Source organism: Arachis duranensis, chromosome 6, assembly GCF_000817695.3.
Source record: "Arachis duranensis cultivar V14167 chromosome 6, aradu.V14167.gnm2.J7QH, whole genome shotgun sequence".
In the NCBI taxonomy this organism is placed as follows: Eukaryota; Viridiplantae; Streptophyta; class Magnoliopsida; order Fabales; family Fabaceae; genus Arachis; species Arachis duranensis.
In genome coordinates, this window is record NC_029777.3 from 93,296,772 (window position 1) to 93,318,201 (window position 21,430).

At 34.7% G+C, this 21,430-nt stretch overlaps 1 protein-coding gene and 1 pseudogene across 1 annotated transcript; both read right to left on the reverse strand.

Annotated features, from left to right (window-relative positions):
• The window catches only part of LOC127748510 (MDIS1-interacting receptor like kinase 2-like), a 48,685-nt pseudogene extending 36,270 nt beyond the window's left edge, over window positions 1–12,415 (reverse strand).
• A 2,300-nt stretch (window positions 12,416–14,715) lies between these two features.
• On the reverse strand, window positions 14,716–20,121 carry LOC107494680 (pentatricopeptide repeat-containing protein At2g22410, mitochondrial). Its single transcript, XM_021125889.2, is given in 6 exon segments — window positions 14,716–15,081; window positions 15,200–15,977; window positions 16,167–16,195; window positions 16,600–18,451; window positions 18,454–18,674; window positions 19,942–20,121. Coding segments are annotated over 4 exon segments (2,853 nt in total). The 5' UTR covers window positions 18,655–18,674; window positions 19,942–20,121; the 3' UTR covers window positions 14,716–15,081; window positions 15,200–15,206.
• Window positions 20,122–21,430: the final 1,309 nt, after the last annotated feature.

Sequence of the window (21,430 nt, forward strand, 5' to 3'; positions counted from 1 at the left end):
CAGAGCTCCTCACCCCCAACAATGGAGTTTAGAGACTCATGCCGTCAAAAAGTATGTAATTCAGATCTGAAAATGTCATGAGGTACAAGATAAGTCTCTAAAAGTTGTTTAAATAGTAAACTAGTAACCTAGGTTTACAGAATGTGAGTAAACTAAGATAATTGGTGCAGAAATCCACTTCTGGGGCCCACTTGGTGTGTGCTGGGGCTGAGACTAAAGCTATCCACGAGTTGAGGCCTTTCTTGGAGTTGAACTCCAAGTTATGACGTGTTTTGGGCGTTCAACTCCGGATCATGACGTTTTTCTGGCGTTTAACTCCAGACAGCAGCATGTACTTGGCGTTCAACGCCAAGTTACGTCGTCTATATTCGCGCAAAGTATGGACTATTATATATTGCTGGAAAGCTCTGGATGTCTACTTTCCAACGCCGTTAAGAGCGTGCCAATTGGACTCCTGTAGCTCCAAAAAATCCATTCCGAGTGCAGGGAGGTCCGGATCCAACAGCATCAGCAGTCCTTTTTCAGCCTAACTCAGATTTTTGCTCAGCTCCCTCAATTTCAGCCAGAAAATACCTGAAATCACAGAAAAACATACAAACTCATAGTAAAGTCCAGAAATATGATTTTTGCCTAAAAACTAATAATATTCTACTAAAACCAATTAAAATATACTAAAATCTACATGAAATTACCCCCAAAAAGCGTATAAAATATCCGCTCATCATTTACATTGAATAAATGTTGATACCTTTTACTTCTTTCTTGAGTTTAGCATGAGGACATGCTTAGTTTAAATGTGGGGAGGTTTGATAAACTCCAATTTTGTGGTTTATCTTGTGCTTATTTTGGGGGATTTTATCAACTTTTTTCACATTTATTCAATGAAATAGCATGGTTTTGTAATCCTCTATAAATTCGTGCTTAAGTGTGAAAACATGCTTTTTAGGCCTTAATATAGCTAAATTTAATTCACTTTAATTCCATTTGATGCCTTGATATATTTGTTAAGTGATTTCAGATTTAGAAGGCAAATATTGGATTGAAGGAATGAAGGAAAAGCATGCAAAGTGGGAGAACTCATGAAGAAATGAAGGAACCGTAAAAGCTGTCAACCCTGACCTCTTCGCACTCAATTGACCATGACTTGAGCTACAGAGATCCAAATGAGACGATTTTAATTGCGTTGGAAAGTTAACATCTGGGGCTTCAAAATGATATAAAATTTGTTATAGTTGCTTGGTGCCTAGGGATGCGTACGCGCATGACGCGTCCACATCGGTTGCTGCACGTGACTCATTAAAAGCAACTCGTGGCAAGCGATTTCTGAAGCATTTTAGGCCCAATCCAACTCATTTCTGATGCTATTTCATGTAGAATTCAAGCTTGGGCAAAGGAGGAGCAATTGTTTAGAGCTTTTGCATCATGTAGCTTATTTTCTAGAGAGAGAAGCTCCCTCTTCTCTCTAGAATTAGGGTTCCTAGGTTATTTGCATCATAGATCCATGTTTAATTCTTTGCTTTCATCTTGTTTCTTCTACATTTTCATGCTCTAATGATGTAAATCTCTTGTTCTCTATTGTTAATTTCCCTTTTCATTACTCTTTGTTTAGGATTGATGAACACTTGTTGGATTTGGATTTTCTATTAATGCAATTGATGTTTGATGTTCTTTTTATTGATGATTTGAGTTGTGAGTTTTACTTTTCTTGCAATTGGTAGTTGGTAAATTTTATTATTCTTTGTAATTTATTATGCTTTCCTTTTATGCCTTCCAAGCAGGGGCGAAGCTTAGTACATATAAAGAGGGCAATGGCCCTCCCAAATAAATAAATTTTACATATAAAGTCTTCTAATTTTATAATTTGGTCCCTCCCTAATTTTATTTTTTGTTCTCTATTTAGTTGTATTTTTCATGTTAGCCCCCTCTTAAAAGAGGTTCGAGCTTCGCCCCTGCTTCCAAGTGTTTGACAAAATGCTTGGTAGGATGTTAGAGTAGATTTTGAGCATTCTTGGCTTGGAAAGAGTAATTAGACTATCTTGAGTCATGAAAACCCAAACCTATGTTGGTGATCTAGAATTGTTAGCTAATATTGTTTCTATTGACATTAGTTTTTTTGCTAATTCAATTAGTAAGTTGACTAAGACTTTTGGATTAAGATTAGCTAGTCTTATTAGACTTTCTTCGAGTACAAGGATAACATGATACATTCCTCCATCGTTGGGGATGACGTAATAAGATAAATTCTTGTTTATTATTGTGATATGATTGATTAGTCTTGTTTGACATTCTCCCTATGTGAAGATGACATGATACCTTCTTCCATTTGTTGGAGTTGACTAAATAGGATGAATTGATCATTGTTTGACTAGGATAGAAAGCCTATATTCTCAAATCTTGCCAAGGATGTCTCTCTTTATTCCTTGTTTCCTTTACTTGCTAAATTTACTTTTCTTGTCTTAAATTCTTGCCCATTTAACTTCTTGCCCCTTTATCAATCAAACCCCCTTGTTCCTTCATAGCCAATAATTATTCACTTCATTACAATTCCTTGTGAGATGACCTGATGTTTAAATACTTCGGTTACTTTTCATTGGAGTTTGTGCATGTAACAAAACCATATTTTAATTTGATTCAAGGATTGACTATCGGTATGGACTATACTAACAACGGATATATTTTGTGGAATTCTGAACTGGTATAAACTCTTGCAATCAGTGTTGTAGGACATGTAATACCTGAAACGAAACCTCCTCTAGGATTTGGACAATCTCTCCTAAAATAACCAGATTGACCACAACCAAAATATGTTCCAGTGGCCTTGAAACATATATCCAAGGTTCTGAAAACCGGTTCGGACCGGCCGGTCGAACCGATTGAACCGCAAACCGCACATAAAAATGACTCGGGCAAAAAGCAAAACCGGAAATTCTAAAAACCGGAATTGAACCGATTAACCGGCCGATAACCGGTCGGTCGAACCGAACCGTGACCCGGCCGGTTTTTTGGCTGGGCAGCCAAACGTTGCCGTTTCAACCTCTGCTTAGCCCTAAATCCCTAATTCAATCCTAAATTCCCAATCTCGTCGAGCTTCCAGCTTCCAGAAGTGAGAACGCCTCTCTCAGACTCTCACACGACAGGGCTTCTGTGACTCATCAAGCTTGTCGTCCAGTCGTCCCTCACCTCCGTCCAGCCACCGCCTCGTGCCGCCGCCGTTGTTCCTTCGAACAGCCACCTCCATTGCGCAGCAGCCTCGTTCCTTCGAAGGTACTCTACCACTGCTTGGTCACTCGGTGTCTTTGTCTCCCTATTGCATGCTCTGTTGAAGGTGTCTTCGAGCTTCCAGGTAATTTTTTTTTAGATATGATTATTTGATTGAATAACTGTTGCATGTCTCTGTCTCCCTGATGAGTATGATTGAATAGTTATTTGATTTTGTGAACTGAAGTCGCTGAAGTGTGAACTGATGAACTATGATATACTGATCTGTGAAATCATGCATAACAAGTGTTAGGTTGTTACAGGTTGAAAGATGTAATGGGCCATTTGGATGGTTCCCAAGGGTTTCCTCGGCTTTCCATATGTTAGTTCCTTCCCATATATCTGCTTTCAGTTGATGACTTGCTATGGTGTCTAGTTTATCCATTAGTGGTATGTTTAAAATTGTGTTTATAGGAATTGGAAATGTGGAACATTAATCAATATAAATGTATTGTTTGATATAAACAAGAGTATAACTGGAACTAGAAATTAGTGTTTTACAAAGAGTATAACAGTTACCTATTGACTAGATAATAGATATGTTCTACTTAATAATGAAGTTGTTGGTTCTGCACTGATTTACAATTTTTTTTAATTCTGGTTTTTGCTAATGTAGGTGATGAAGCTGATGATGCAGACTGAAACTTTGTTCTGTGAGAGTTAAAACATTACATATCAGTTCCCCTATCTTGGCTGCTAAAAGTCCCTATTTCTACGAGGTAGATTTTCTTTTGTCCTGATTAATTTTGCTAAATATATTTTCAACTGCTTAGAGCTATTTGTTTACGTGTTGCAGCTTTTTTCAAGTGAGACGAAGCAGTCAGAACAAAGACATGTCACCCTGAAAATTAATGCCTTTGGTATAAAACATAAAAGCTTTATAGTACCTATTTATTGAGCGTACCCCCAAATAATTTTTTTTTTACAAATTCCATGTTTCTTTCTTCTTGTTACAGAAAAAGGTGCTCTTATGCAGTTATTAAATTTTATGTATAGTAGTACATTGACCAATACTTCAGCAAGAAACAGTCCAACCATTGTGTGATGCAGCAAAGCTGTTTCTTGTTAATAAATTCAAGGATATAGCCAAGTAAGGGTTACCCTATTTTACAGAAGATTGTGTTATCTTATATTCCAGGAACAGTGAATTCTTTTTTATTAATCTTTTTTTGTATCTGGGATTTACTATTTCCTCCTGTACATCCTTTTTGTTTGCTGGTGAAATTTTCATTTTCAATTTTTTTCCATCCATTCTTTTGTAGAACCCTTGTTTCTTTTCATGCCATTTTGCATGCTTTTCTATGCAATGTTGCTTTTCCCTTTGAATGTTAACTCATGTTATTTGTGCAGGTATCGAGGAGCTTATGACCTTGCCATTAGCTGGTATAGAAGCAGTAATTTCTAGTGATGATCTCCAGGTTGCATCTGAAGATGTTGCCATTTTATGTTTGGTTGTTTTGTTATTTGACTTTTGAATTTGTATTTGAATGAGATTATAGTTTATGTATGTAGTACTTTTAATTTGAATAATATTTTAAAGTTTACATTAGACTATAATTATATTTTAATGTATTTATTTATATTTTATTTATTATTTTATTATAAAACGATTTTTTCGGTTCAACCACGGTCGAACCGGTTGAACCTATGAACCAGTGAACCAGTATCTAAAGCGGTTCGATGACCGGTTCAATTCTCAGAACCTTGCATATATCGGAATAGTAAATCTCACACTGTTGGCAGTAAAATTTAGTTAGACTTGTCTGATTAGAATCTTGTGCACTATATTGAAAGGTGCCCCCAACAAAAGGTCTTTGACTCGAAACACTCATGGAAATAGATCCAGAAAAAGCAACCCCACCGAAGGATATTTGAGGACGAGCTCGATAACTCGAATAACCTTGCTGATTAGTCTTACCATGATGAGACTAAAATCCTCCTGAACTGGATCCACTAGAAAATTGTCTCTTCATCTTGGTCTTCTTACCAACATCCTTATAAGCATTTTTCTCCACTATTTGATGCATGAGCATCTTATACCCATTTTCTGCTTATTTTCTAGTTGAATTTAGTTAGAATTTAATGAGTTTAATCATATTTTAGTGTTAAAATCCTCCTTTGATGCTACTTTGAGTTGTTTTAGTATTTTATTCATTTCAGGTAAAATTCAGATCAATTTGGTAGAGTTTTAAACAAAAAAGAGAAGTTTCAAAGCTGCCCCCATTGGGCGCTAAACGCCCAATTAGCAATTAGCGCTAGCAACCAGTGAACTCAGAAGAGTTTCTGCCCTCTTTGGGTGCTAAACACCCAGCTGGTATTTAGCGCCAGGCAATCCGAAGTTAAATCTCATCAAAGGAGCATCTTTAGTGGATTTAGCTCTTAGTTGTTATCTTATATTTTATTTTTATAATTTTTATTTACAAACAAAATCTTTTAGCTTTGAGTTTTATTATTTTACTTTCTTTTCAAATCAAATTAGGTTAGATATAAAAGGGAAAAGATTCACCCCTCATGGGAATCTTCTCACTTCCGCACGTTTTACTTTTCGGAACCCTTGTTTTCTCTGTATGTCATGAGTTACTAGACCTCCTCGATTAAGGTTAGGAGCTCTATTTATTTCTATGGATTAAGACTATTTCTTTTCTATTTTAATTAATCTATTGATTCAGTTTCAATGATTGCTTTTGATCTTCATCTTATGAATCTGGGTAGAACGACAGTATAACCCTTATTCTACATGTGTTCTTGTGATTCTCGACAGAGTTATCTCGCTTGAACAACAGCTTGAAAGCAAATTCCTCCTAAATTGTTAATTACTTGAACTAATCGGGATACATGATATATAATCCTCTTAGCTTTGGATAATTAGAGTTTCTATGGCCATAAACTAGAATTGAACTTAACCCTCTAATCTACATTAAATGACCAAGATATTGGCGGTTGATTTGGGTTAGAGGAGACTAAATCACTAAGACATTAGGGTTTAGTCAATTACAGTTTTCCATGAAATGAATCTTGCATGATTAGAATAGTTGGTAAGAAAACTTAATCCGGATGAATAAACAACTCTGAAACCTTAACTACTTTCTCCTATAGATTTCACCTCACTTTTATTATTTGCTTTCTTACTTTTTGAATTCCTGTTTAATGCGTTTCATAACCCTCAAAACACAACTTTCTGATAGCCTGACTAAGTGAGTCATTCGACCATAGTTGCTCAGTCTATCAATCCTCGTGGGATTCGACCCTCACTCACCTAAGGTATTACTTGGTACGACCCAGTGCAGTGTGGACATTCTAAAATTCCGCAAAACTATTCTAGCTTCAACTCCATAAGCAGAGTTTAGGACGTCCTTAAAAAATATGCGGCTGACTTCAGGCATAAGAGTAGTGAACATATGTTCTGCCAACCCACGAACGAACCGACAAACTTTCATCTCTTCTGAATTTACCAAGTATGGAGCACTCTTAGAAAGTCTAGTAAACTTCTTAGCATACTTGGTCATTGTTATATTCTCTTGTCTTAATTTTTCAAAGGCAATTGCATCCTCTGCTTGCTTGTTAGCTGGATAAAACTGAGCAAAAAACTCTTCAGTGAACTCTTCCCAAGAAGGAGAAGGAAGTCCAATTGCTTATTTGCTCTCAAGAAGAGATTCATACCAATATCTTGTTGAACCATGCAAGTTGTAGGATACTAACTTAACAGCCCATTTCTTGATGCACTTGAGAGCCCGAATAGCTTTCTTTGCATCCTCTAGATATTATTATGGATATTCATCCAATGAATTTCCATTGAAAGTGGAGAAATTTAACTTCAAATACTTCTTAATTAGTGGCTCTTGATCCCCAAACAATTGGTGAACTCTATGAGACTGAGGATTTGGCACATTAGGAAGTCCCACTTTGTCCCTATTTTGATTTGTTAGGACCAATAATACCCATTAAGGATTTGATTCATTCCCCTTAATTCAGCTGCTAAGTCCACTTAAGCCTCTCCTATTGTGGGGTTCTCTTGAACTCTCTCGCGAGGTATCTCTCCTCCGCACCTATCAGCTATCATTTGGCTCATTGGTCTTCGTCAAAGAGCTCTAAGTGAAAAAGAACTGTCCTATTGGATTTAGCAGTATCAGGAGTACAGACAGCTCCACTACATCTTTTCATAGGTGGCATCTTCCACCTATTGAGTAAGTAAGGCGATTAAATCATAAACGACATATGTATATTAGGTTCAAAGATAATAGGACAGATAGAAAGAATTATGAGAACAAAGGATTAATGACAACTTCCCATAGGCCTCTAGTAACATCACACTTTGTAAAAATGGACTGGATTTTATTTGTACAATTGTGATCTTTCTAAAGGACACTTGCTCCATATTACACAGAAAAACCTAAGGCTCTGATATCACTTTATCATGGCCCGAACCAAGCTATGACTGATGTTCAAGGGACAAGTCCCTTAGTAAGCCAAACGACCAAATTTTTAGAAAAACAGACAGAATCTCTCCTATTCCTAGAATCTTACCAAAATGTATATTATCTTTCTTTATCAATAGTAAACATTCATTTTCAAGGACAACAACAACAACATATTCCAATCATATCCATAACCCAACATGTTAAAAGTCGCATCATATATATTAAGTTGATAACTAAAGTATATAGTTAAATTCATACATTTTACATAACCAAGTCATAATTACTATCTAAACAGTTCGAGAACCAAAATAACATATCCCATATGAGGACCCTGCTTGTGACATATGGAGCATTGACAAACTCTAGATTTTTGCATGAAGGTTCCATTACATATCACATACCACTTGAAAAGAAGAAGGACTCACTAAAATAAATAAGATCTACTGTGGGATGGGTGGAATGGAACCTGGAATGACACTTGTATCTGAAAAATATGGGAATATAATAGGGTGAGTTTTGCAACTTATAGAGCAAACATTATATCTATAACCCACACGAAACAATACAAAATTTACCTTAAAAGTTATATTTCTTTTTGAGAGATGAGAAATTTATATTAATTAATTATGTAAACAAATAGATAAATAGTTAAGCAGATGAACTGAAATGGGAGTTCTCATTCCAGAAGCCAAATCAAATCAAATATTACACACTTAGGACAGATCCATTTCTAAGGGTAGTTCTTCCCTCTAGTGTGTTTGTACGGTATAACAGATCCAACATGTGGCCTACACGTTGGGCTAGCAACGCTTCAGCTAGCTGAGGTCTGAGTTAGAGGCATCTAAGTTAATGTTATAACCGTTGTTAACTACGATTTTCTAGTCAGAGTCTCCCAAACCAATCCAAACCAAATCACTTATAACAATTTCTAATACTTATAACATATTAATAAATTTCATAATAAATCAAATATATATAAGAATGCATACTAAAATTTAATCAAAGTTTAATAAAGTCAAGTAAAAAAATATGTATGCTTTACAAAATATATAAATATCATCTCGTGTGTATTTTTATAAAATTTTGAGTTTTTCACAAATCAATATTTGACGCGAGAGCAAGTAGAGTTAGTAAGTTAATTATATTAGTTAATTGCAATAAGGGAATGCAAGTCCCATATTGTTTAGAATAGTGAACTTTGTGTTTTGTATTAGTCCCACATCGTCCAAGCTATGAAGTATTTTTCTTCTTCCACTAGTATAAATAACTCATGTAGCTTTTATTTATGAAATAGAGTTGAAGTTGATTTGAATATGAAATAAGCTGTATGCTTATTTTTCTCTAGGCTCTTTGAGAGTAAGAGGTGCATCCTTGGCTTAGCCAACCAAGGTGGGTTTATGGCTATTTTTACCATAGTAGGGTTGCTAACCTCGCCAAGATTGGTGACCCATGCGACGTCCCGACGTCAGTTTGGTATCAGAGCAAGGTCGGTCCTTGCGGCCTTCACCTTACTTTAGTAGAATTTTATTTGATTTGTGGGTGCAGATTTTTGGCGTGGATTCGCTAATAGAATCTTTTGGTGTGGATTTGCTAATGGAATATTTTGGTATAGATTCGTCAATAAGATCGTCTGTTACCACGAATCTTGTAAAATTTATCTGATTTGTGAGTGCGAGTCTTTGGTGTGGAGTCATCAATAAGATCTTTTGGTGTGGATTCATCAATGAGATCATCTGCTGTCACAAGTCTTTTCACGCAAGAGTTCTTTCCAACCCAGGGAGAATGATGCGGGAGCAAGTAGAGTTAGTAGGTTAATTATATTAGTTAATTGCAATAAGGGAAATACAAGTACCATATTGTTTAGAATAGTGAATTTTGTGTTATGTATTAGTCCCACATAGTCCAAATTATGAAGGCTTTTTTTCTCCCACTAGTATAAATAGCTCATGTACCTTTTATTTATGAAATAGAGTTGAAGTTGATTTGAATATGAAATAAGTTGTGTGCTTATTTTTTTCTAGACTCTTTGAGAGTAAGAGGTGCATCGCTTAACCAACCAAGGTGTGTTTATGGCTATTTTCACCATAGTGGGGTTGCTAACCTCGCCAAGGTTGGTGACCCAAGCGACGTCCCGGCGTCAATATTTATTTCAAAAATTCAAAGTCACAATAATCAAATATCTTCAAACTCTAAAAATAACGATTCAATTTAAATGTTGATAATAATACACTTAAAAATAATTATAGACATAATATCCACTCACAACTTGGTTCTAAAGAATTGGAAGCAACTCTGAGCACGCTACCGAGCTACCAATTGATCTCTAATAACTTTACAACTCAAGAAATATGACACTAATAATATTTGTAAGCTAACAATGTTATCAATTAATAAAATCTTACTCAATTTGACAGAAGCCCCAAATTTTCTAACCCTAATAACTCTAATTCAGATTTATGCATATCCATTAATATAGAGATGACAAAAATTGGAAATATAGCTAATTATTGAGTCAGAATTATCTTGAAGTCTCAATAATAACTAGAACTCAAAAGTTGAATGCTTCCTCCAATCATTAAGTTGAAATTTCATGATTTAGAAGTTTGAAAAAATGAGATTTTGAATAAATAGAAATAGAGTAGAGAAGAAAAAAGAAGTAAGATTATGAAGGTGAGTTTGATGATATTGGGTGATTAGTTGCAAAAAGAAGAGATAAGAAAGAGATAAGGAAATGTAATTGGAAAGGAAAAAGAAGAGAGGGTTTTAAATTTTGTTTTTGGGAAGAAATGAAAAAAAAAAGACAGAAAGGGGGACAAGGAATATTGAAGTGGGGGCATGTGCCCCCATGTGCTCGTCCTTTTTACTTTTTTTTTCTTTCTCTCTTGGTTACTACATCATCCATTCTTAACGCATAAAATAAGCTTTTTCTTTTTATGTATTTGTATACCAAAAACATGTATCGATTGTAGAGACAAAATCCATGAAGCTTGATAATATTTCTATGACGAATTTGTGATAACATCTTAACCTTATTATGGAAGCTCTTGTCAAAAGATGGATTTTGTGACTCTCTTAGGTGAAGTTTTTTCAATGCAACGATTTTGCCACTTGAAAGTTGGGTTTTGTACACACTGCAATAAGCGTTAGTTCCTATGCAGTATCTGATATCAAAATTTTGTGTTGCTTCAATGTCTTTAAATGCAATTTTTCTATCATAGTTTTATGTGAAAAACAAGTCTCCATTCTTTTTTTAAGTTTGTTCAAATTTAACTTTGTTGGTGCATCAAGTATAACATAATATGCCCACAAAAATGATAATTAGGAAGCAACAACTGATGGGAAGAGCAATTACAATTAGGTTTCTTGGTTTGTTGATTTTTTGAACTTGAACGGAAGAGTTGATAAACTTTGGAATATTACCAATTAATAATTTTACATGAAAATCTTTGCAGCCTTGTGAACACTCAAAAAAGTTAAATGACAAATTTATATGAGATATAGTTGTAAGTTCTATAGGTAAGGTACCTGTAAGATTATTGTAGTTAAGATCCAAACTTGATAAAGAAAATTCTCTTCAAGAAATATAAAAATTATCATTAATGGACAAAAAGAGTACACTACCATTGAAAAAATTGTAGCTCATGTCAAGTTTATCAATATAACCGATTTTTGAAAAAATATTTTCACATAACAAAACTCATGAAACAGTTTAGTATCGAAGATGAGATCAATGATTCTAATTTGTTATTAGATAGGTGGAATCAAGATTTCTTATCTCTGATTGTATGTTTCCACCAAATTGATTGTTAAAAATATGAAAAGAGACCAAATTCATGAGCTGAGACATCTTAGGTAGTATAATACCAGATATCATATTATGAGAAAGATACAAAATGTGTAGGTTGATCAAATTTTGAAACTCTGAAAAAATGGAATCATTTATTGATAGAATTATATGTATAATGAAAGATTTAATATTTGTAATTGTTTTAAATTTTCTATTTCTATTGGTATATGTCTTTCAATTTGATTTGAATCTAAGTAGAGATATGTCAAATTTTTTTATTGTCCAAAGGTAATAGGAATTGAACCATTGAGTAACTTATATGAAAAATTCAATGATATAAGATTATTCAAATTCCGTATTTGTAGTGATATGGGACCTTTAATTTGATTTGAATCTAACTTGAGATATATCAAATTTTTCAATAGACCAAAAATAGAAAGAATGATGCTACTAAGAGAATTGAAAAAAACATAAAAGAACTCAAGTTGAGTGAAGTTTGAAAGTGTTGAATGCACCTTATTATGAAAACTATTATTCGACAAAACAACATATATAAGAAAGTTTTGTGAGAGTACCAATTTTTTTAAAAATGCTTGTTGTAAGTCCCATTCTATAGGTTCAGAAAAACCAAATTGGGGAAGGCCGTGAAGTTCAAGGCCTGTAGCCGCAATAATTTGGACTCGTAATTCAATTCCCATCCGTAAATCCCTACAACACTTCCAGCATTGTCGCAGTTGATGCCCCTCCATTTGCAACGGTTTGAGCCATTGGCGTGATGACTACCCCACCAACCACTCTGACTGTCTTTCCGAATTATTGAAGGAAGACGAAGGCGGCTCCACGGTAATGAGGTTGGGTGCTTTGGTGGAAATATCCTATAAGAGCCTGTGGTAGAAAACAAAAGCACCACTGCTGTAATAAGTAAAGCATAGTTACTACATTTTGCCACCATTTTATATATTGTTTTGTTCTCAAATTGAAAGAAGAGGCTCTTGTACATACAATGAGTTAGTGTGTATGTTTATATACCAATACGATGCATGCACAAACACGGCTTCATTGCGGAAAACAGTAGTCTTAGAATATCAGTATATTTTGTGATTTATAGTTATTAATTAGTTATCATTAATATTTTTAATGGTATAAAATTATATTTAATAGTATGAAATTATCTATTTTTTTTGATAATTAAATATTAGTTAAATTTTAATAAAAGTACTTACCGGTAAAACTTTCTCTTTGAAAAATTATGCATTCACTTTCACTTTTAACTTTGGAAGCTTCCGGTCCAAAGAGATTGCACTGTTGTTGTGGAATCATAACGAACGTGTCAAATGGTCACTAAATAGCTATACTTGTGTAATGATGCACATATATGCTACAGGTTCCTCTTAAAACATGTTATAAAAATAGGACCCACTCAACATTTAGAATAAATACATTGACTGAAATTTTGTATCAAACTTGAGATCAGAGTTGTTAATTAATTAATTAGTTACATGACTCAAGTTAATTCTAATATTATTCGACTATCATCTGCCACCTCAAACTCCTTACCCTGCATTAGTTTAGCTCTTAAGTTGAAAATCTAAAATGGTAATTAATTTGTTGAGCTATGAAGCTTATGTTTTATACTTTTTATAAATATGGTTTAAAACATAAAAAATAAAATAGTTACTCACATGAAGACATCAGCATACGAAAATAATAAAAATATTGACGTGTGTTATGTTAAACAATTTAGTTAATTATATCAAATTATCTGATGATTTTTAATAATAATAATAATAATAATAATAATAATAATCCTATCCCGTGTCTTGCAAAGTCTTCTATACTCATCTTGCAAGTCTTCGGGCAACTTAACCCTAACAATTACTTGGTTGCATGTATCAACATGATATGATCAGATATGCATAAATAGTGGAGAGGTTACTTTCTATGATGTAGCACTTATGTTTGTGGAAATTCAAGACAGAAACAAATGAACATGTAAAGTGGGCCCGTTAGAATTGAAGCACTTTGATTATTATAAATTAATGCCATTAATTAATTTAAAAACTACTTAGTACTCACTCTTCTAGTTAAATAAGTGTAAAAAATTTCAATTTCACTTTATATATACAACAATCTAAAGACAGAATCTTAATTGAAGCTCAAATCCATGTGGAATTAGTTCTTGATGTATGCTTGGAGATACTTCAAAAAACCAAAAAGAAAAAAGGAAAAAAAAATAGGTTGCCATTTGCCAAAGAGGAATAACTTATTTTAACTATCTTAAACTCTTAAATACCATTTCCTACAAGCTCTGACTCTTACTTTGTCCATTCCTCACATTACGCATCAAATTTATTTCCAGTTCATGGATAAAGTTAGTCATAAAGCTAATAAAGTTGAGTTACCAAAACGGGCTTCATATTGATTTGATAAACAAAATTGAAAAGAAAATATGAAGAACGTCTGAGATGGGGATATAGAATCTCTATGAGAAAATGTTTAGCTTGACTCTGACTGTTATTCTATCTTTTCCTGCAATTTCTTGTTAAGTCACTTTAACAACATTATGCATCAGTTGAAATTTGAAAAAAAAAGTTATATAAAACTATGTAATAATACATTAATTGGAAGTTAAAATGTGATTCTACCAAAATATTTATAATTACTTAATAGAACTGGATCTTGAGCAAATTCATCCATCTATAACTGATAATTATGGTGTGTTCTCCTTAATGAATTTGCAACCTCTGTCCTTCATCCTGTAGTATACTCCAATTTTAGGACAATATGCTAAATTTTAACTCATCCAACTCCGCCTATGTTACAAAAAAAGAAAAAAGCAACAAATAGATAAAATGAAACAAACAAGGACACATAATGTCCGCTGATTAGATTAAAACTTGGTTTGGAAAAACTTTTTAAAAAGAAAATTGTCCTTTTCAAAAGTACGAGCATCTAATTTTGTATTTGATAAATAAAAAAGATGATATACCTGTACTTGCAGCTTTTAAAAGTTAGGAGTATTTTTTAAACTATTTAAAGGATCGCTTTTCAAAATTAGCTTGTAAAAACTAAAGTAAAAACAGGAAGTCATGTATTTAAAAGTGCGTATTTTTGCATTTTACTAACAGAAAAGAAATCACTTTTCCGATTGAAAAAAAAATATTTGCATGCAATAGCAAATGCAAATATAAATACAAATCATAAGTGAAGTCAAAAGAAAAATTCAGTCTAAGCTTATAAGATCAGCAGTGTTTTATGGTAGTAAATTTTGGGAAATGAAGTCCAAAGGAGCAAAAGATATGAGCAGAACCAATTGGTGATCCGTGAATTAAGAAGAAAAGAAATGATAACATCAGAAATGAATGAACTCGAAAAAAATTGCAACTAGTGAAGTGACAACGATAGAAACTGGCCTGTGATAAATTGCTCAATTGAGAAAAAAAAATTGAGGCTCTTGTGAGAAAATTGGATCAAGCAGAACACACTACAATTGAAAGGGAAAGAACAAAGGAAGAACCATGGCAAGCCTATAAAAAACCTTGCTTTAAATGCTTTCTCTTAAAATTTGGTCTTTGACAGAGTCCACTAGCCTCAGTTGATCCATATGTCTAACTCCACCTAGCAAAGCAATGATTATTTACTGGATTTATTATAGGATTTTGAATAGACAAGGTATAGCAAGACATTCATGTTTAAATAGCAAAAAGATATCGAATAAATAATAACAATTGATTACCTTCTAATCAGCAGTTATCGTTACTAGTGCTGCCTCTCCAGAGAGAAAATAGAGGAATTTGTGAAAGCAAGGAGCCCAGGAACCCAATAAGGGATTGGTCTGTTACCTCATCTACTGTAGTATCGGAATCCCGCCAGAACTTAATTATATGTAGACTTTCTTCCTCTGTCGATCTTTGAATGATAATCTTAGAAGCATACCCTTTTTTCTTCATTTGCAGGCATATCTCAGACGGATTGTTTGCCGTCAAGGTGACCATGTACAACCATCCTTTTTCGGACAAAAGATGGTCTGCAACAGGCAGAACCCGATCAATTACTCTCCTTCCATTTTCCCCTCCAGCCCAAGAAGAGATAATACCTTCAGCGCCGACTTCATCTTCGGGAGTAGGTACGTAAGGAGGGTTTACAACCATGACATCAACCAAACCAGCTAGACGGTTCTCTAGCCCAGATGCAATATCTGTTAATATCAACTCTGCGTCAACCCCGTGTGCGTCCAATGTCTCATGGGTCACCTTAACTGCATTTGGGTTTATGTCAGTTGCGATATAGTTGACGCCACCTCTTTCAGGTCCAAGAATAAGAGCAAGGGAAGTAATGACATATCCACTGCCACAGCCAATCTCCATACACATTGTAGGACAATGTTCCAACAAGTTAGTGCGATCGGCAAGCAGAGCGTCAACCAGCGCAAAAGAATCATCACATGGTTCATAAACCTCGTTATGTGAACTCACAAGCCGAATTTGGGCAGTTCTATTCTCCTTGTATGAAGTCTATTTATAGCAGAAAATTGTTGTTAGTGTAAACATCAATGGTTCAATGTAATTCAAAGGTGAAGGGAGATGTGGGGAAATAGTCGCAATAAAACACTTCTGCTGCCTTACCATTTCAGCGCATTGATATACAAGATCTTGAATCGAATCCAGTTCTCAATTGCTCTCCTCAATGTCAGGCAAAATTACCATGTCAGCTTCTTCTGGACTCCTAAGCCCTGAACCCAAAATTGCGGAACTATTAGAAACAAGAAGCATAAAGAAGTAGGAGAAACAAGCAAATAAGTGTCAAGTGTCAACAATATAATTTCTGCAAATGTCTTAAACCGATATTATTTAGGTATTGTTGATTCTGTATATTAATAATACAAAACATAATAGCAATATATATATAAGAGCAAGTGTTTTATATATCACATAAGCACTTAAATTTCTTTAACTTGATCTTGTCTTCCCACAGAATATAGGAGAAACTAGGAAAAAAGTCATTAGTAGAGTCCAACACTTCAAACTTTGACAGTGTGCCATAATGCACCTTATGTTAAATTCATGTAGCGTTGAGGTCCAGATACATGATTTTATGAGATGTTGGCAGAGGTACACCAAGTAAGTAGGCTAGTTTAGAAGGAAAGATTATCTCCAGAAGCTGGAACTGTGGATGTAACTTCAAGAAGCTCCAGTTGCTTTGTCAAAGAAATCAGGCTTTCATAAATCATTTCAGACTCTGGATGTAATGCATCCTTTACCACAAACTCATGAACAATGCCATTGATTTCAATGGAGCTGCAACCAGGAAGCTTATCTACCCCTCTTTCCTTCATTAGTTTCCTTGCACTCCTTGCCTCCTTCCACATTTTCGCTTCACTGTACATGCTAGCAAGGAGAACATAATTCCCACTATCTTGAGGATCCATCTCAAGGAGCTTCATAGCTGCCCTCTCCCCAATCAGAACATTGCCATGAACACGACAAGCAAAGAATAAAGCACCCCACACCGCAGCATCCGCTTCTATAGGCATATTTCGGATAAGCTCTTCAGCATCCTCCAGATGACCAGCCCTTCCTAGAAGATCCACCATGCAAGAGTAGTGTTTGAACTTAGGGAATATATTGAATTTGGAGCTCATTTGAGAAAAATATTTGCGGCCTTCTTCAACTAAACCTCCATGGCAACAAGCTGATAAGACACCAAGAAAGGAGATCTCATCAGGCATCAATCCAATACGAATTATTTCTGAGAAATAGTATATAGCATCACGAGAATTCCCATTAAATGCTAAACCGCAAATAATAGTTGTCCAGGTCAAACAATTTCTTTGAGGAAGCTCTTGAAAAACCTGGAGAGCCCTGTCAATATTCCCGCACTTGGCATACATGTCAACTAGAGCAGTTCCCAAGGTGACGTCTACAGAAAGATTTTTTCTTTCAATATAATGGTGAATCCATATTCCAACATCAAGTGTTCCTAGTTGTGAACATGCACACAAGCAGTTGATCATGGTCACTTTGTCAGGCTCTATATTATTAATTTGCATTTCATGGAATAAAGTCAATGCCTCCTTACTATGCTTGGTTTGAACACAGCCACTGATGATTGCATTCCAAGGAACAACACTCTTCTCTGGAACTTTATATAAAATTTTCCTAGCAATATCAAGATAACTGAATCTGGCATATCCAAGAACCATTGTAGTCCATGAAACAATGATCTTCTGTGCCATGTTATCGAATAAAACTTGTGCAGCCAATACGTCTCCACACTTCACATACATGTCCATAAGTGCATTAATAAGTGGAACTGTCAACTCAAGCTTGTGTTCTTTGATGTAACGATGAAATTCTCTACCAAGATTCAAATCATGTAACCGAGAACAAGAACAAACCAACCCAATCATTGTAATCTCATTTGGTTTCACCTTCTCAACCTCCATTTCCCGATAGAGTTTTATAGCCTCAATCTCCAGTCCTCTTCTAACACATCCCGTAATCATCGCATTCCAAGTTACCAGGTCCCTCACACATCCTCTATTGAACACATCATATGCTGCCTCTAAGTTCCCATAGGACAGTAGCATAGAGATTAATGCATTGTGCACAAATAAGTTAAATTCGAACCCAAACTTTAATACATGTCCAAATATAGTATGACCTACACAATTTAGAGAAGGAGAAGAACATGCTTTAAGCAATAACGGATAAGTATGATTATCTGGCTTCAACCCATCATACTGCAACATTTTCTTGTACAAAACAAGTGCTCCATCTAAGTCTCCACTTTCTATATATCCCCTAATTGTCGTGTTCCAAGAAAAGACATTTGGTTCGTTTGTATGATATAAAATTTTTGTGCAATATCCAAGGGTTTGAGATTCTGAGAGAGCGCAGAAAGCAACAAGGCGACTTGCAGCAAAGCTATTGTCTATTAAGCCTGTTAAGGTCATTTGAGCTTGAATTTGCTTTAACTGAACCAAGGATGCTTTAACTGAACCAAGGATTTACATATTTCTAAGAGAGAAATAAGTGGGTTTCTTTGAACAAAACTGTGGGTTGTGTTCCAATTGATGTGTTTGGCATAGGGCAACAATGAGCGAGTATGTAAACAAGAACAAAAGCCTAAAAATTCGGCTGGGATCAAAGAAGACAATGATCTGAGTTTGCTGACATAAAGAAAGAGCATGGCTGAAATTTCCCCTGCTTCTTAAGAATGTAGCCAAAAACTATTGTCACTTACATGAACATGGTAGATGACAAACTTCAGTACACAACACTTTTGACATAAACCGTAGGAACAATCAACAACAAATATGAATCACAAGGAAAGCTAAAATTAAGATGTCAAAAACATATGCAGGCATTATCAACAACAACAACAACATCAACAATGGTTTAAGATCGAAGGAAAAACAAAACAAAAACATAACAACATAGTCCAATAAAAAAGCTAAAGTGAATAATGCAATGAATTACTATACATGTACTATGCATTAGAACCCCTTTTGATAAGAAAAACAGAAAAAGAACACAACTTTCTTATAATTGAGACATGGGTTATCGGCAGAACAAGTCGCCACCATAGTTGTTAGAACCGAAGCGGGAATCGAACCGGTCAAACTACTGGATCACTAGATCATTGGTTCAACCGGTTGACTCGGTCTCACGTAAATAAAAATTATAAAATAATCAAAAACTTAAAATTAAAATTTGAAATACATATTGTCACTAACATTTTAATAACAATTGTCTCAATTTCTAAAAATAACTAATTTGAGACTTGTTTTTATTGCTTCCCATAAAAGACAATTGTGACTAGAATTTTCAAAAGTATAATCATAAACCCTTCATGCACAGAATATGACCTAATTCCACCAAATCATTATTTGTCAAAGTCGTATGTTGCAGATAAAAGGGATAAAAGAATGCAATAAAGTTTCAAAAGTTTAAACTTTTAAACATAAAGCTTAGAATTGAGAAGTGCCAAATACTCCTAGTTTAAACCCCTGCAAACAAAACCAAGCCATCAAAGATTATGCAACAAAATAAACATGAGCATAACAATATACATTTCCAGAACCTATCCACTATCCAAAACAATATAAACAAAGCAGTAACTCAAATTCACAGAACCTATCCACTATCCAACAATATAAATTCATAGAACAATATAAAAAACAACACCAACAATATAAGAACAGCATCTCAATTCACCACACTAATATAAAAACAGCAACAAATCAACGCTAAACACCAATCATCAGCAAAAAAAAAAAAAGCATCAAACAGCCACTAAACCTACATATATTACACTACATATATTCCAATGTATCAACAAAACTTGAATAATCTGCCAAGAATCAACAAATTATAATCAACAAAAATCAAGAATCAACTGATCAGTTAATCAATTAATCCGTTAAACAGATTACAATCCAGTAACCGAATAACTAAAAAAAATTAAAAAGCTTACCTGATGATGTGATGTGAAGGCAGAACGCAGGCAGAGAAGAGGGAGACCAAGCACGGCGAAGCAGAGACTGGATAGGGGAAGCAGCAGCAACAAGACGAGAGACGGCGATCGTGCGGAGACTGATGATGACGAGAGACGCACACGAGACAACGAGCAGAGAAGAGGGAGACCAAGCACGACGGCGACTACTGGGTTTGGGTGCTTGGGTAGGGTTTCTTTCCTTTTTTTTTCCTGAAAAAACGGTCCGGGTTTCAAATCCGTCGGTTCTCCGATTTTTATCAAAACCGGACGGTCCAACTAAGCCATACCATTTTTTTACGATCAGATTACTCAATCAAGACCAACCTTGTGACGGGTTTGCCGATTTTTTTATCCGACCGGATGGGTCGGTCCGATTCTAACAACACTGGTTGTCACTTCTGAGTCTCGGAATAACCAACGGTCTTCTTTTTTGTTTGTATTTCATTCTGACTTATGTGAATCACTTCAGGAGAATAATCTCAGTAATTATATGGTAATGTATTTTTTTTTAGCAAAATATAGAATTTTTATAACAAAATTCTGCAAACCCTTGCATAGATTTGGTTATAGAACCATTCATACGTGAACGAATAAAAAGTATTTATTTATGCATTATACTGAAAGAAGGAAAAATATTTTTGTATCTCAAAACTATAACATCATATTTACAGGTACAATATTAATTTTTAAAGATCATTTTTTTTGTATTTTGATACACATATTGTGGATGATTAGAATTGTAACCTAGTACTATTTTAGTAATTTTTTTTTTACGGAGATGCTACACATCCATGTAACCATGTAATCAAGTTGGCCCAACACAAAAAAATCAATACCATTAAATGAAACGTGAAATATACGCGCCCAATACACACGAAATCTTCCAACGCTTCTTCTCCCACACGCTTCTTCTTCTTATCCCGCACTTCTTCTTCTTCTTCTTCTTCTTCTCACGCTCGTTTACGCATGGAGCGTCTTCTTCTTCTTCTTCTTCTTCGCCTTCTTCTTCGCGTTCCTCCTTCTCCTCCTTTTTCGCATTCTTTCTTCTTCACGTGTTCTCCTTATCGTCATTCTTTTGTTGTTGTTGCTGCTGTATTTTTTGTCTTTTCCTCCTTCTCTCTGGTGAAGAAGCAGTAGAAGGTGAGGAAGAAGAGTTTTATATAGTGCAGAATGAACCGAACACAGTACTCATGGTGAACCGAAATCTTAGTTATGGTGAACCGAAAACAATACAATTATATAGTACTGAGTGAACGAAACATAATCCATTATATAAAATCAAATTCAAACAGCTTTCTACAGAATGAACCGAACATAATACTCATGGTGAATCGAAAACAATATAATTGTATAGTATTGAGTGAACGAAACATAATCCATTATATAAAATTAAATTCAAATAACTCTACCTACAATTTACATATTATCAATTCAATTCAATTCAATTCATTACACTTCCGTCCATTTA